General features: G+C 45.7%; 1 protein-coding gene across 1 annotated transcript in view; it reads right to left on the bottom strand.

Moving 5' to 3' along the window:
* Positions 1–247: 247 nt before the first annotated feature.
* LOC119175670 (E3 ubiquitin-protein ligase KCMF1) overlaps positions 248–16,021 on the bottom strand; it is an 89,685-nt gene continuing 73,911 nt past the window's right edge. The window contains exon 7 of the mRNA XM_037426600.2: positions 248–823. Within this exon, the coding sequence (XP_037282497.1) occupies positions 463–823 (361 nt within the window). The 3' untranslated portion in view covers positions 248–462. The remainder of the gene's footprint in view (positions 824–16,021) is intronic.

Here is a 16,021-nt window from a genome sequence, read left to right as displayed (position 1 = left end):
TGTCCGCCCCACAACCACGGCAGTTAATAAAAGAGAACATATTGATTGATTGTATATGGGGTTTAACGTCCCAAAACTAACACATGATTATGAAAGATGTCATAGTGGAGGGCTTCAGAAATTTCGACCACCTGGGGTTCTTTCACATGCACCCAAATCTGAGCACATGGGCTGACAGCATTTTCATATCGAGAAAGTGATTTCCTGCTAAGGCACTGATGCTCTCTTGCTGCAACTTCGCTGCTGGTCAGATGAAAACTTTTTATTTCATTCACCATGAACTAGTTGTGCTATATCCACAAGGCCATGCACTTTGGCAGCAGAATAAATAGCGCGTTGCTGACCCACACCACAACGTGAGAGCCAGCAAAGTCTTCTAGCAGGAGAGGGAGAGGTGAGAGAAAACCAGCAGCAGTAAAACAAAAGCGGCGTCTTCCTCCCCCCCTCCCCCGCACAGCCCACTTAATGCGGTGGCTCCTTCAGTTTGTTCCGCTCATCAAGCACGCGCACCACTTTCCGACGTGACGGAGATAGCCGACCTTCCCGTGATCGGCTCCGGTCAGGCTGGGCTCGTTCGGATTGGGCAGGCTCAGCCGTACGTGCAGCTGGGGTTGCCTGATCAGGATTCTCCACAGTAGCGCAGGGTGGTGTCGTAGCTACGGTGGGCTTGGACGTGTCCTGTTGAGTCCAAGCACCACCAGGTGGCCAATGCAACCGCTCGGCTAATGTAGTCAGCAGCAGCTCTTGGGCAAACAAACTTCGATCGGCACGCTCAAGCTCCAGTGCATGTTGTTCAGACTCTACAAGGCTTGGCTCCACACACCTAGAACCAAACAATATCAGCAGCACTGAAAGTCAGTAGAGTTCATTATGTGTTGCTCTGCTAGACTTATGAAGTTCAGCAGCAACGCCAGAATAATCAAGTACTATGGCTACACGCGCTAGATTCCTCCCCACTTTGTCACCCTATATTTATCAGTGTTTACTTGTTGCAAGCACAATATTTCTTAGAAAAAGCAATCATTTTTCACTTCGAATGCATTAGTAAGCAATATCAAGCGAAAGAACCAAATGTAGTACTGAAATTGTGTCATAGCTACGGTGGGCAGAATGCTGAAAGGCAACCTATGTTCATTTAGGAAAATGAACTCGAATTCAGGCCTAGAATTCAAAGCGAAGAAAGAAAATTGACAACAACCTATTCATAGCATCAAGCCACAATAATATATGCATGAATTTGGTGGACAGAAAGCTTCCTAGTAGCCAGAAATTCGTCCCGATTCAGGGTTACTGAAGCCAGTATCAATGGGTGTGTAAAGTTGCGCATTTCAACTCCAAAGGTATGCGCTCGAGTGCGACGTCTTCGAAGCTTAGCTTAACGGTAATTTACGCCAACTGCTTTAGGGCGCACGAAAGCATTGCATGGCAATCATTACGTTGCTTACACGGTAGGAACAGGTGGCGAAGGAGAACGCACTTTATCGGAAGAAAGAGTAGGGCACACATCATTCTTCTGGAAGCCGTAGCTGAGGCAAGCTCTCCGGCCGGTCGTCAAGCACAGTCTCAGGCCTGGAGCACGTAGAGTGCATTTCGTAATAGCGCACAAGAGGTCGCTCTTCAAACGCTACGTTCACAAGATCGCACTAGGCCTGTTGGAGCATGCTCGAGCTCCTAACACATTGTGGGGGTGCTAACACCCCCTGTAAGTTGTTTCTGCCTCGTAGTGCACGTGTCTCGCGCATAGGTCGCATTGAGAGGTCACAACTATCGAGTGGTAGGTGGCGTTGTTCTCGCGAGCGTTTACCACCAAAATCATCATCATGGTTAGAACGGCGGCACTAGCAGTGACCCCTGGCCTTGGTGGCGGCACGGTGGAAATGAGCAGGTCTCTTTGGCGGGTGGTGGTTGGCGCGAACGGTTGTCTCTAGCGGTGGGTCTGCAGTGGATGGCCTCGTGGGTCGTTTGCCGTAGGCCCTCATGGTGAGTCAAATGTTGGCGAAGCCGCCTTGTGTGTGTTCTTGTGTTTGTCATGTTGGCGAGTGTTGTGTAATATTGTGTAAGGCTGTTTAGTGTGTTGATCGCAATGAATGTTATAATAATTCTGCTAGCAATATCCTTGTTCTAGCAGTAGTTAAATGACTGTCGTGTGGTTCGTTCCGAGCGTGTCAACTGCGTCCGTTCACTCCAAGAGCGCAGCGCTCTCTCATTTCGAAACCCCACACTTGGTGCCCAACGTGGAGTTTTTCGACAGTTTTTCGCGGTTCGGTGCAAGCTTTTATTTGAGCCAGGGTAGAGTAGGCCTACGGGGGCTTGCATTGCTGGAGTCGACAGTGTGCTTTGTTGAGAGCGAAAAGATGAGTTTTTGAGACGTGTTTCAACTTGACGGAAGGTTGAGTTTCTTTCTGCTCGCAAGTGGTTTTTTTTGTGGTGTGTTTTAAAGAATATTGTTGAATTGGTACGAGAGCTATGCGGTCTGCGTCCTGATGTGAGCAAAGCTTAGAGCACGTGGATTGTAGGCCAAGCCCAAAGCGAGTGAGTACAGAAGCGTCGTGGGTGGTCAGATTTTCTATAAAAGCTTCTATCTCTTTGGGCTCAGGGAGCTGGGCGTCGTTGCTGTCTTGTCTTGTGGCTCTACGCCAGTGCTACAGTGGCTAGAAAGGTTTTCCTAGTGTTGTGAATGAGGCGCAAAGCTGAAAGAGTTTACGATACAGCCTCCAGTGGGGACAACCGCTTGCTGGCGCGCAGCATTTACGCGTCCGAGTTCGCGCTCACAGGTGTTTCTCGTTTAAAACAAGCTTTGTGGCAATGGTACAATGTTGCTGTGCTCGTCGCACAAAGCGCTGATAAATTTAAATTGAAGGGTACAAAACTGATCTTCAGAGTATGCTGCCAGGTTATCTTCATCTGAACAGCACATACAAAAATTAAGCGGGATATATAGCACGCACAGAACGAAGATTTAGGACATTCCAGACTTCAGTACTACCAGTTTATTAACATTCTTTTCTACACAGTTGCATTTGAGTATAAAGACATCAATTTGCATATATATTTATAGCTGTTACTTAAAAAAACAAATACAACAACCAGATAAAAAGACGCAAGGACAAGTGTTTTTAGGCAGAATGTGAGTGAACAGTGAAAAAAAAAAAAAGACAGGTGCACCTCAATGAAATAAACACTACATAATAAATAATTAAAAATGAGCATCAGCAGACAATAAATTGAAATTCATGCACACACGAGGAATAACTATTGAACATATTAAGAAGCTGCAACAAACGAAATAGATGTACTTACATTAACATAATGTTAATGTTTTACACTTGAAGTTGTAAAAGACTATGTCTATTTAGGGCAGGTGATAACCGCAGAGCCGAACCACGAGATTGAAGTAACTAGAAGAATAAGAATGGGGTGGAGCACATTCGGCAAGCACTCTCAAATTATGACAGGTAGATTGCCACTATCCCTCAATAGGAAGGTATATAACAGCTGTATCTTGCCGGTACTTAGCTACGGAGCAGAAAGCTGGAGACTTACAAAGAGGGTTCAGCTTAAATTGAGGACGACGCAGCGAGCAATGGAAAGAAAATTGGTAGGTGTAACCTTAAGAGACAAGAAGAGAGCAGAGTGGATTAGGGAACAAACGGGGGTTAAGGATATCATAGCTGAAATCAAGAAGAAGAAATGGACATGGGCAGGGCATGTAGCGCGTAGACAGGATAACCGCTGGTCATTAAGGGTAACTGACTGGATTCCCAGAGAAGGGAAGCGGGTTAGGGGGAGACAGAAGGTTAGGTGGGCAGATGAGATTAAGCAGTTTGCGGGTATAAATTGGCAGCAGCAAGCACAGGACCGGGTTAACTGGCGGAACATGGGAGAGGCCTTTGTCCTGCAGTGGACGTAGTCAGGCTGATGATGATGACATTAACATAATAAATAAGGAAGAACAACAAGTAAAAGCCAAGAAATACCTGAATGCAAACTGATTTCTCTGTGCCCCTATTTGAAACGAGACTTTGCAAAAACAAAACATAAATTCCAACAGAACCCCCCCCCCCCCCCCCCCCCCCCCACCATTGACGGCGGCTGTCCCACTACCCTTGCATGTACGACCTAAGCTTCACATACTGCTCTTCAAAGAACTTTGTCACTGCTCTCTTCTGCGTATGCAGAAGAGCACAATGAAGCGGGTGCATTCCCCAAATTAACTATTGGCAAAGACAATTACCTCAGTTGAAAACAAAAAGGTGCGGCCTGTTGCCTATGTACTTTCTTTCCCTTGCTGCTTTATCTATCCGGCAGTTACTATATATGACCATTTGACCATTCCAGCCTTTATGCATATTGTCACGGGGATCGCGACATAGACGAAGGCACAGACGACTTGTCCAAAAGGAAACTGTTTATACGGCCAAACTTGTGGCCGTAAACAAAAATTGAGACTACACTGATACACATTTGCACATTGCACAGATAACAGCGAACATAGCGTCGGCCGTCGATCAACTGAGAAGTGATGACGCGCATCGGCATTTATACACATGCTGTCAAATATTCCAACACTTATCCCTAGGGGCGACATAAGTTCCAAAAGAATCTGTAATGTTCCCGCCGTGGGCGTAATCACATCGGAAGGTTCTACGATTATCTTGATAATTCTTTAATCACTGGGCGTGGTTTCACAATGTAACACATACACATGTCGTACGGCGATAAGGAAACTTGAGAAAGGAGCGCGGCAATATTAACTTTCAGACCTACTTTTCTGCTTTCAGTGTCCAGTTTAGTATTATGAGCTGTAATTTGTCCCCTGAGTTACTCATCAGAGCAATGTATTGAGCAAATCACAGGTTACCAAAATATGCTTTGTTAGCTCTTATTCCTTACTGTTCCCTACTTATATAGGGGCCTAAAATTCAGTGCTCCAACGTGGGTAAAAACAATATAGGTATTAAATTATGGGGGTGAGGTGAAATGTGTAAAGGCTGGTTCACACCGGCGACTAGCACTGTTCGCGCGACCATTTGCGACTGGTCGCAAACGGTCGCAAAGCGACTGCTTTGGCTAGTCGCTTCCCGACTGATTTTTTTTAGTCGTGCGACTGCAGTCGCAAAGGTGCTAGAACCAATCAGCGATGCTCAGAAGTGACGCCAGCATTTCTCTATATCCTGGCTCATTGTTTTTTTGTTTTGTTTTTTCACTGTGCTGGCTCCCTGCCGCCAGATACAAACAAGTGCGTTCCTCTGGGTCTGTGCTACTATGGCCAACACGGAGTACTTGGTTTAGAGATGGCGGGGCGCAGCAGCTCATGCAAAGTGTCGAATTCATGTGGGCACATTCCCAAGAAGCTAAACACCGTCAAACTAAATAGACAATTGATTGTGCAGTATCTTCCCCCTTGTCACTGCCTAAAGACAACGCGTTCGAGACACGTTTGTGCTGCATTGGAAGCGATGCCAAGTCAAGTTAAAGGGCTAGTCAACAGGCTCCGACTTTCTTTCACACCCCCCAAACAAGCTTGGTAATTCGTCGAGTAGACCGCAGCGATCACGTTTTCTGAATATTACAGAGCTGCGCGCTGAACTTGTACGACCTAACTTGTACGAATTTGTATGTATGCACCATGCAGAGCCTCCATTTCGAAAAAAAAAAAAATTCCCACACTCCTGTCCTACGCCTGACCAATGCTTCTTGCATGCACAGTGACGACAACTCGGCGATCGGCAACGTGACGCAGCACGGAGCTCGTCGATTGGTCTAAACCAGGTCTCAACAAACAGTAGTGAAGTCAACGACAGTTCCTGTTCCCACCAACAGCTACGACAGAGCTATTCAATCATACGAGTTGCGAAACTCCCTATAGGCTCCATGCATCGAAATCGGGACACTGCACTGACCCAGTTTTTGAGAGTGTGTAGATTGTCACGCCACCTGTTGATCAGCACACCCACTATTAAGTGCATTATTTGTATTTTGTGTTGCTGCTCTCAGATAGAGCGACAGCCTGCTCCCGAAAAATCAAACTCCAGAAAAATCGGGCCAACTTCATGTCCGGGTTTCGGAACGCAGTTTTGCTGCAAATCGTTGTCGGCGGCAAATCGAGCGACTGGGCTGCGGAGAAGCATCAGTACTAGGTAAACAGTAAACAACCAGGCATCACAGCAAGCATAAGTGCGTTGCTACTGATCGAGTTTGTCGATGACGTCAATCACTGACGTCTTGTCACACTGCTGAAGTGCGTGGAGTCACGACGACGGGGTCACGCCTTCCCCTCTCTCTGAAGGAGAAGAGTGGCGAGGCCGCGCAAAAATTTGAAGCCAACTGAACACGATGTTCTAGCCCCTGTAACTTCCTTAATATAGCCCGTATTCGCAAAATTCTTGCGGCAGCATGTTCACGAAGTAAAAGTACACATATTTCTCTTTGCAACAATTTTTGGACCTAGGGGTTGTTTGCTGACCCTTGAAATTCAAAAAGCATTTCTAAGTACGTCACTCTTGGAAATACTCCTCATCGTGCGCACAGCTCGGGAGGCAAGCGGCTTGCATGGCCAGCCAACTGTCGCAAGCGAAGGGACGGTCACACGTACCACCGGCTTTTTTTCTTTGGAGGCTTGTGCGCAGCCAGCACTAACAGGCTTTGCGACTTCCCGTTGCTCGCATGCAGCCTCTGCCGTTGTGAACATCAGTTGCTTTTTAGTCGCCAGTTGCAAATAGTCTCCCAATCGGTGCTAGTCGTCCGTGTGAACCAACCTTAACTCATAACCAATAGCAATTCTCATGGTAATAAAGCTTTGGTGGAGATATAGCATTAGCCCCATTGTCTTATCAATGCTTTTGAGTGCATGAGACCTAATGTAGACATCACAGCAGTGACCTCTGTAGAAAGATCATGCAACAGAGCACCTCGAAATATGGGGTGAACACTACGTAAATCTTAAAATCAAGAGTAATAATTCACGTTTAAAGCGCATCCTCCCCAATTGACATGAACTTATGCAGTGAAAGCTGCTGTTGGTAGGGTGATAAAAAGTGTTCTTTTCCGACGGCATCTAACTCGTTGCACTGAATAAAGACGCGAAGAACCGTAAGGGGTTCTCCACATTTCTCACAAATACGTCGACCAGTGCCAGACAAAAGATATGCATGTGTACTGTGTGTGTCTCCTATTTGTAGCCTGGTAAGTGTTACTTGTGTGTAGCATGATCTAGATACTGGTGGCCAATTTCCAAGGTTCAGTTTGATAACATGCAGTTTATTTAGTGTTTGCCTATCCCAAAAGTGCTACCAATATGCCCTGAGCTTTTACTTTAGGAAGTGTTTCAGGTCAAGCGCAGAGACAGCCATAGATGTATTGGCAGCAGCGCTGTCTTGGGCGTATGCAGCTAATTGGTTTGCTAAGATGTTCCCACTGATTTCGCGGTGTCCTGTTCTTTAGCACACTACAACATGTCCTTTGAGTGCGTAGATCTGCATAGAAAGAGTAAAGCGACACAAGGACAGGACTTTCATGTCCAGCTTTTATGTTGTTTCAGAGTTTTTAAACCTTTCAGAGAATCTGCGTATATAACCGCCCGTTGCAGATGCAATTCCTTAATATGCTTCACGACCACAGATATTGCATGAGATTCTGTGGTAAAAATGCTTGATTAGAAATTGAGAATACCAAAATCCAAAAAGGATCAGCTAACAGCTGTACCAGTGCAAGACTTTAAAGCACCTGTAAAGATTTCTGGGCGAGTTTATTTGTGTTGGAGTTCGAGTAAGTGTGTGTGGATATGTGCAGTAGGTACATGTTCAGTAGCTTCAACAAAAGATACATCGCAGTCAATAGACTGCCACGGCAACAGATAAGCGGCGGATAAACCATCAAACAGTGTTCAAGAAGTGGCACGCCTGTTTCCTCAGCAAGGCCCCTCACATGGAGTGAGTAGGGCTTTCTCAACGAAGGACAGTAGTGGAACAAGGCATAATCGGACAAATTATAGATTGTGGAGTAACAACTGGAGTTAAAGGGGCTTGAGAAAGTATACAAAATATATGTAACATATCAGCAGGTGGAGCGACAACTCATTCGATTCTACGTACAGGCTTTCTATAGGGCTAGTGCGAAAAGCACCCGTAAAAAGGCCAATGCCCAGATGGTGGACAGTGCTGACCATCCTAAAGGCAGTTGGTGTAGCAGCGTGATAGGTTATTGCCCTATAATCTAGGCAGGTGTCATATGAGGCTTCTATATAAACTCATAAAAGATTTTTCTGTCCCTACCCCTTGAATTGCGTGAAAGTACTTCAAGAATATTCTTGGTTTCTAAGCACTTGTTGATGCAACTGCACTTTTTGAGGGTTCAATTTGAAGACATTTTCGTCTGCCCGTATTGAGACCTTACTATCTGCCATTCACACATTGAAAGGTTGCAAGATTCAAAACTGACCTTACATCATCGCCATATGTGCAATAAAAATACCGTGTGGGATCGATATGTGCAAGAAATTAATTTTGACAATAAAAAGTGTGTAACTCAGTGCACCAGCTTGTGACACTCCTATTTCTAAGACAAAAGTTCTGGACAAAACATTGCCTAGTCGAACACGGAATGTGCGATTCGCCAGCTAAATCAATTATGGTCAGCACTCTTTCCCGCACACCTAAATGTGAAAGGCCTCCAAGTACGCCAAAGCACCACGCAGTGTCGTAGACCTCTTTCATATCAAGGAACACAGAAATTTAAAAATTGGTCATGGACGGAAGCGTGCCGAATTTGCACCTTAATACGAACAAGGTGGTCAGTTGTGGATTTAGCCTCTCTAAAACAACTTTGGTGTGGGTCAAGTAGATCGCGTCAAGGAAATGCATCAGTCGCCTGTTTATCATCTTTTCAAAGACCCTGCGAGGATCAGTAGCTAGGATGATGGGGCTGTAGCTTGACACTGAGGATGGGTCCTTGCCCTGTTTTAGGATCGGAATAACGATGGCTTCTTTCCCAGCTAAAGGGGGTCTTGCCAAACAACCATACAACATTACACAGGTACAGGAGGGCTTTTTTGGTTTCAGAGAGCAGGTGTCTAAACATTGCATATGCCACATGGTCGGATCGGAGCCTGGGGCAGATTTATTGCAGCAGTTTAGCTAGGCGTGTGGCTAAGCTAAATAAAATGGTTCATTGTAATGTATGCCTCGCATTTTGTGGATTTTTGATATAGTTAGTATTTTTATTCTTGTTTTGTATCGTTGGAAGGCTTCTGAATAGTGCAACGAGCTGGACACCTGTTCGAAGTGCACGCCGAAAAAGTTAGCCTGGCCTTCGAAGCTGTTGCCTTGTGTGTTTACTGGCGGTAGGGAATATACCTGTTATCCTGCTACCCTACCAACCATGTTCCAGACTTCATTTTCATGTGTATAAGAATTGATGCCGGTAAAAACTTCTGCTAACAGTCTCTTTTGGCCTGTTGATGTGTTCAACAAAAAAAAAAAGCTGCATCAAAATCCATTCGGTCATTCCCGTGCTACATATCCACAAGCAATGCACTATGTCCAAAACACACTTGTGAGAAAAAGCCTGGTGAAAACTTCGACAGGCTTCTTTTGACGAACTTTCTTGTTTCTGGTTGGATATTGATGAAAATTGGCACAGACGCTAAAATGGCCTCACAATGCTTCCATAAACATTTCGAGGCGATACCATAAATACTTCCCGAGAGACAAATTATTTCTTCATTGGACCTCGTCGAGGGGCTGAGCATAATTCCAAAAAAAAAACAGTATTGAGAGAACTGCGTTTGAAGTTTCACCTTCTCTTTACGTCTCTAAAGCATGCAAAAATTGTGATCTCAGGTTTGTCTTGTGATATTAGACTTCTCAGGCATGTGGCCTCTGCCCATTTTGCATTTCATTAACATAATTAAGTACGTAATTACAAATAATCACTCAATATTTTTTATATGTAGAGAGGTTTATTGCATAAAAAAAAATGACTCCCACCATGACACCCAACGCCTTCTTTCCAAATAACAAAGTTATGGTCAGGAGACTGGTGGCACAGGAATTTTTTAGCAATTTATTTTTTGACGCGAGACGGGCATATAAAAATTCGTGCCCTTGCTTCATACATGCTCTTTTGCCACTCTAGCCATGAAACGCATCACCATACGGCCAGTCGCAGAAATGCAAATCTACGAGGCTTTCATTGTCTGAGAGCATTCATAGACGCTCGTGGCGATACCAAGCACAGCTTCAAGCAAGTCTAAATTGCATCACAAAAGCTTATTGACAGCACTCCATATGACTGTGGAGTATGCGGCCATGTGGATAGTGCAGCCAGCACGTGATGCACTTGGCGGTAGCGTTCAGTGACGACGCGTGAAATGTGTACGCGCACTGTGCTTTGTAACGCACTTTCGAGTGACAACGCACGAAACTAATAGCCGCTGTTTCGAGCAATCCTTGGCGGGGTGACGAGCTTGAATGTGGGGTTCGCTACCGATGCGTGAAATGCCCGTCCGCGGTTCCAAGGAGCTAGCGAGTGATATGCTTCGTTGCTTGCGAAGAAGCACGTCACCACGAGCGCTCTAGCACGCTATTCTTGCCCGCAGTTTCGCCGTCAGCGGACTTTGGCCTAAAGACGACTCCGATGACGTGCCAGGCTCGTAGACCACACGCCCGCTCGCGATGACGTGCCGCGCTCGTAGTAATCTAATCGTGCATCCGCTTACAGCTCCGAACTAAAGTGTAATTAAACCATAAGTGATCGTCGAGCCATGAACACGTCACAAAGTAGCAATTTTTGAGAGCTGTGCCGTCGCAAAGCGCAAGCAGCAGACGACGATCTCACACAGCTAGCATTGGGACAATGGCGAGGCGAGCTGAGGCAACATGGCGGCCACAGCCAATTAGGGGCCTCGAAACGACAGTTAGTTTCGCCGGCGTGGGTTAGGCGTACGGCCTCGGGCGACGTCCGCGTAGCTCTGAGGAAAGTCACCGTGACGCGCAGGTGATGGAGATCGCCAGCGACGCGGCGGAGTTGCTTGGCCAGTCGACAGTTAATCGGCATCGTGGGCGCGACTGTCTTCAGAGCGGAAAGAAGCGGGACGAGAAAAGTTCCCGAACCCGGAATCGCCATGACGGCAATAGCAAGCAATGCGACCTGGTTCTCCGCAGCGGAAACAAATAGGTCGACGGTCAGCCATGCGTCATAAGTCAGTTCGGCGAACTGGTGGTTGTCTCATAGAATCTCGTAGCCACCAAGGTACAGCAGCGGGTCGTGGCTGGAAGGGCGTCGCCACAAATGACGGTGAAGGACGACGGACCACATCAGCGTAGCTCGCTGGATGTGGCTCAGGACTTGGCGCGGGTGATGTAACGGCTTGCCTCAACTCCTGGTGGATGATTTCGGCAACAGATGCGACAGGCGGTTGGGTAGGAGGAATGCAAAGGGCCCAAAGTTTCTCACGCAGTATTTCCCTAATCATTTGTCGCAGGGAAGTTTCCCAAACGGCAGTGTTCTGAGCTGTAGCACTTACTGCCGTGTGGTTCTGCAGGCGGTCAAAGTGTCGGCATCGTTGTTGCAGTGCAAGTACGATGACAGCCCCCCCTCTTATAAATCCATCTACTGTTGTAGGTAGATTTCGTACAAGGCCAGCAAACACTGGTTCCTTAACACCCTGCATTAATTAGGTGACGCACCTTCTTTGCCTCGAGCATGTCAGGGTCAGCTCGTCGAAACAGACAAATCATACCCTCTGCGTACATGGTGGCTGTTTCGTTGGGTTTTTGCACGCAGGCCTCAATCAGTTGCTGTGCGTGGTCCCGTCTGTCCGAGTTCAAAAATGAGGCGAGGAGCTTTCGACGGAAATTTTTTCATGATTGGAAAGTAGCCTCTCGGTTCTTGTACCACGTGCGAGCGCTACTTTCCAATGCGAAATATGCATGGCCAAGTTTGTGCTGTTCGCTCCAGTGGTTGGATACAGCGACTCGTTCGAACTGTTCGAGCCAGTCCTCGACATCCTCGTACTCTTCCCCACGGAAAACTTCAGGAATGCGAGGATGTTCAAGAGTCACCTGCGAGGGAAGAGTGGTCTGCGGTGAAAGGATAACCGTGGGTGTCGTAGGAGCTGCAATGCTGGTATGAGGCGGAACCGGTGCGGACACCGGACTTCGGCCTAGTAGGCACCGACTGAATCGTTGCACCGGAGTCGTGACGAGGGGCTGAATCTCTGGACTAGGTGAACAGGTCCAAGCAAGACTGTCCTGCATCAGGTTGTAGGCTCCAGCACCTCCACCACTGTCAGAACGTCAAAACAGAGGTCTCGCAGAAGAGATTGAGACACCAGAAGCAGGGCGACATTTTTAATAAAACGCGCAAGCGAATTCTTCTTTTTCATCCATTTCATAGTCCTTCATGGCACATGCACAACTGCCATCGTTTTTCTTGAGCAAGCACGTGACAATATGATTAAAGCATAATAAATATTAAAACGTTAAGTACCGTACAGGTTATCACTTGCATCCTACCAAAACTACTACTCAAGGTTGTTTCGACTTCCTTTGAACAAAAAAAAAAAGGCATTTACATAAAGCCCCTATTTCAATTTCAAAAAAAATATTGTGCAGGTTAGTTAGGTCATGTTAAATATGCCTTTTTTTTTATATGTCATACGTATCATTCGAATTCGATTAGAAATTATTAGATCAGAATCACTATTTGCTTCGAACCTAAAATTCACCATTCGCACAAGCATAAATTAAAGCATTGTAAGTGCTAGGCCACAAGTATGCTTCATTAACTTCAGTGGACGCCAAGCCTTATTTTTAGCATAAAAGCAAGTACTGACTGAAAGCAAGCACAATTCAAGCCCGAAAACCTTGAGATGATGCTGGTTTGTCGCTGTTTTCATAGCCTTTCCCACAATGTCAAATCACCTCAGCTTTCACCTAAATCTGTTCAAATGATTGCACTTGTTAATTTTTGTCATGGAAAAAATAGGTTTGGCTTTCCCAAAGCAGACTTTGCCTGCTGTGTTTGTTAGAAGTGGAATATTTGTCCTGAGCACACTACTGAAGTAATTATGAATGTTGCCTATATATGCCTAAATGATAGTTTTTAATGCCTATTTATACCTAAATGGTAGCTTATATGGTCTATTATAGGCACTTAAAACATTCTTTTTTTGTGCCTAAAGTTCCGGCCTCTAGTCATCACCGTGATCTCAAAGTCCATCAGTGCCTAATCTGACATCCCCTCGGTGGTGACGACACGGTTCTCAGAAATTCACAGTTTCGCCGCAAGGGCAAAGCAATGAATGTAATAGCAACAACTTGGAATGTAACGCTGAGAACGGCAAGCAGATCGAAACGTGCAGTGCGCTGCTCATGCACAAATGATGCACGAAAAAAACATACACGCTCAACACTTAAAGCGCTGTTTAAACAAAAACGAGTCACGAGAAATGTAATCACAGGTACAGATATTAGTGCAAACTAATAAGTGCCCCAGTTGTTACTTCGCTGTGTTTGAAAAGCGCACTCTTTTCGCAAACGGCGCCTGCCCAGCGATTGAAATGATGTTTGTGCACCCGGCAACTAAATGCAGTCGTTCTGGTCAAAGTCGAAGGTGCGCGATTCTTCAAACCGAAGGATAAGCACAGGCGCGCAAGAATCTAACCCCCCATCTTCCCCCTTCGCAGGGCAAAGTGCACATCAGAGATAAACGCGCGTAGGCGCATCGTGACGAGCTGGGTGCCGCGCACTCGTGGCTTCTTTTGTTTTTCTTTCTTAAGTTTTCATATATACAGATACATATATAGATACGTATACATATACGGTGAATGATGGCAGCGACGGCAAAAAATAAGCTGAGCCTGTCCATATAGTTGCGCAATAAAAAAAAAGTGAAGCTGAACGTGGTCAGGGGCCACACCATGCGCACACAGTGAAACTATGCATACACGCACGGCGTCGCAAATGAGAGGCGAACGACACAGATACAGACACCGATACGGCGAAAAACTATTTGGTAAAGCGCCCTCCATATGCGGCGCGGGCCCACATATGTGATGCTAACTAAAAGCGTGGCACTGCCAGCGTGCAAAAGTAGGTTTTTTTGTTTGTTTGAAGTGGGGGAGGGATCACACCTGCGCATGTGCCCGAGGCGGCGAGAGCGGCGGCTCGTGGGGTGAGGGCCCGCCTACCCACTTTGCGCTTCGGCGGAGCAGTCATAAAAGATGCATTCTCGTACCAAAATGCGGAGCAAAATTCCTAATTATCCGAAGGAAAAATTCGTTATAAACACCGCTACAACGAAACTGAAGGGGCGCAGAAAAAATTTCGTTAAAGTTAAAATTTCGTTGTAGTGAAATCGAAAAAATATAGCCGATCTGAACAAGCAAAACAAAGAAACGTTTGTTCTCAAAATTCAAAAAGTGTCCGCTGCTTTTTATTCTATCCCAGCCGCGTCACAACGCGATTCTTACCCAAGCATATCGAGGTCATGGTAAAAAGCACTGATGAAACAGTGACTATAACCGCTTTCGTGAACAAACTAAACAGTTGCATTAACACGTTAACACCAGCAGCTGTCCGCCGTCAAAACGCCGAGATGGCAGCAGGGTATCGTGAAGCGGTGACTTTTGCCTTAGTTTATGCCATTCTTATCATCTATCACTCGCAGCTAGCCGATTTTGTTGATTATGATGATGAACAGCCAGCCGCTCTGATCAGTTACCACACTCGTCAAGAGCGAACAAAATGATGAGCATTGGAATCGGAAAAGGCATCGTTTCGCAGATGCACCCAGCAGCTGCACGAAGGAAACCATGAACTAAGCAACTGAGCTTCAGCTTCGGATTGTCTGCGGCTTTACAGTAAACCCAATTTTTAACATTTCGATGCATTTTCAGAAACTGAAAATACGTCGACGAAGTCTAAGATACGTGTTGGCACCACCAGAAGAAACCACCCCTGTTCAGCAAGCGCGGGCACCGCCATTCCTCGATAGCAATGGAGGCGCCTATGCTTGCTTAACAGCGGCGGTTTATGGTGGTGCTAACGCGCGTTTTAGACTTCGTCAACATATTTTCAGGTGCTGAAAATGCATCCAAAATGCTGAATATTGGGTTTACTGTATAGCAATAAATATCTGAGCCTAGAATCGCATTGTGAAATTTTGTTGAAGCGGGATGGCAGAAGAAAAGTCTTCGTTGTGGCGACAATTTTGTGCATTGACTCCTACGGATTGCTGACGGGGAACCGTGAATTTTTCGTTGTAGTGGGAATTTCATTAAAGCGGCGTTCGTTGTAGCGGGGTTCAACTGCATCAAGGTTGTCTCCCGCCGCTGTTGTCTCCCACATAGAGGTCGCAAATACATGTACTTATATGGAGCAATGGCGGTGAATAGAAAAACGTGGTTATATCAAGGAATTCGTTATATGGAGGTTTGTTATAAACAGGTTTCACTGTATTATTCAGATAGTGGACGTGAATGTAAAATGATCAGTGGAGTTTTGCACGGTTGATTTTGTGTTGATTTTCGCACTTAACAGACATATCTTCTGATTAGTCCATGACTTTCACTGCCTAGCAGTGTAATCACTAGGACTAAGCAAGTTATTTGCATTGACTAGTACATTTCTGTAACCTGTGCAATGTTAAAGCATTATAGTGCGCTTGAGTTATTCTGTTATATTCAAGAAACTGAACAATTGCGCACTGTTATTTTTTTCACAGTTGATGTGTGCTGTGCACTGAATAACTACTTCAAAACTAAGTACACTGGTCTCCCAATAAACGAAACTCCCTTAAACGAAAATACCTCATTAACAGAACTAAACGGGCTCATATGGCAGGATTTATGTGTGTTGCACAGTAAAATTCATCGTTTAATCGAAACAGTGCTTATCGGTCACCTACAGTTAAGGGGGCAGACTGGTCTTCGGCATTTTTTGTTTATTTCTTCAGTGATCTTAATCATACTGCACAGGGTTATGCAGTTTTTTCTGCTGATTTCAAATATTTGACTAGT

The sequence above is a fragment of the Rhipicephalus microplus genome, chromosome X (genome assembly GCF_043290135.1).
Source record: "Rhipicephalus microplus isolate Deutch F79 chromosome X, USDA_Rmic, whole genome shotgun sequence".
NCBI lineage: Eukaryota > Metazoa > Arthropoda > Arachnida > Ixodida > Ixodidae > Rhipicephalus > Rhipicephalus microplus.
This window is presented reverse-complemented; position numbering and strand designations above follow the sequence as displayed.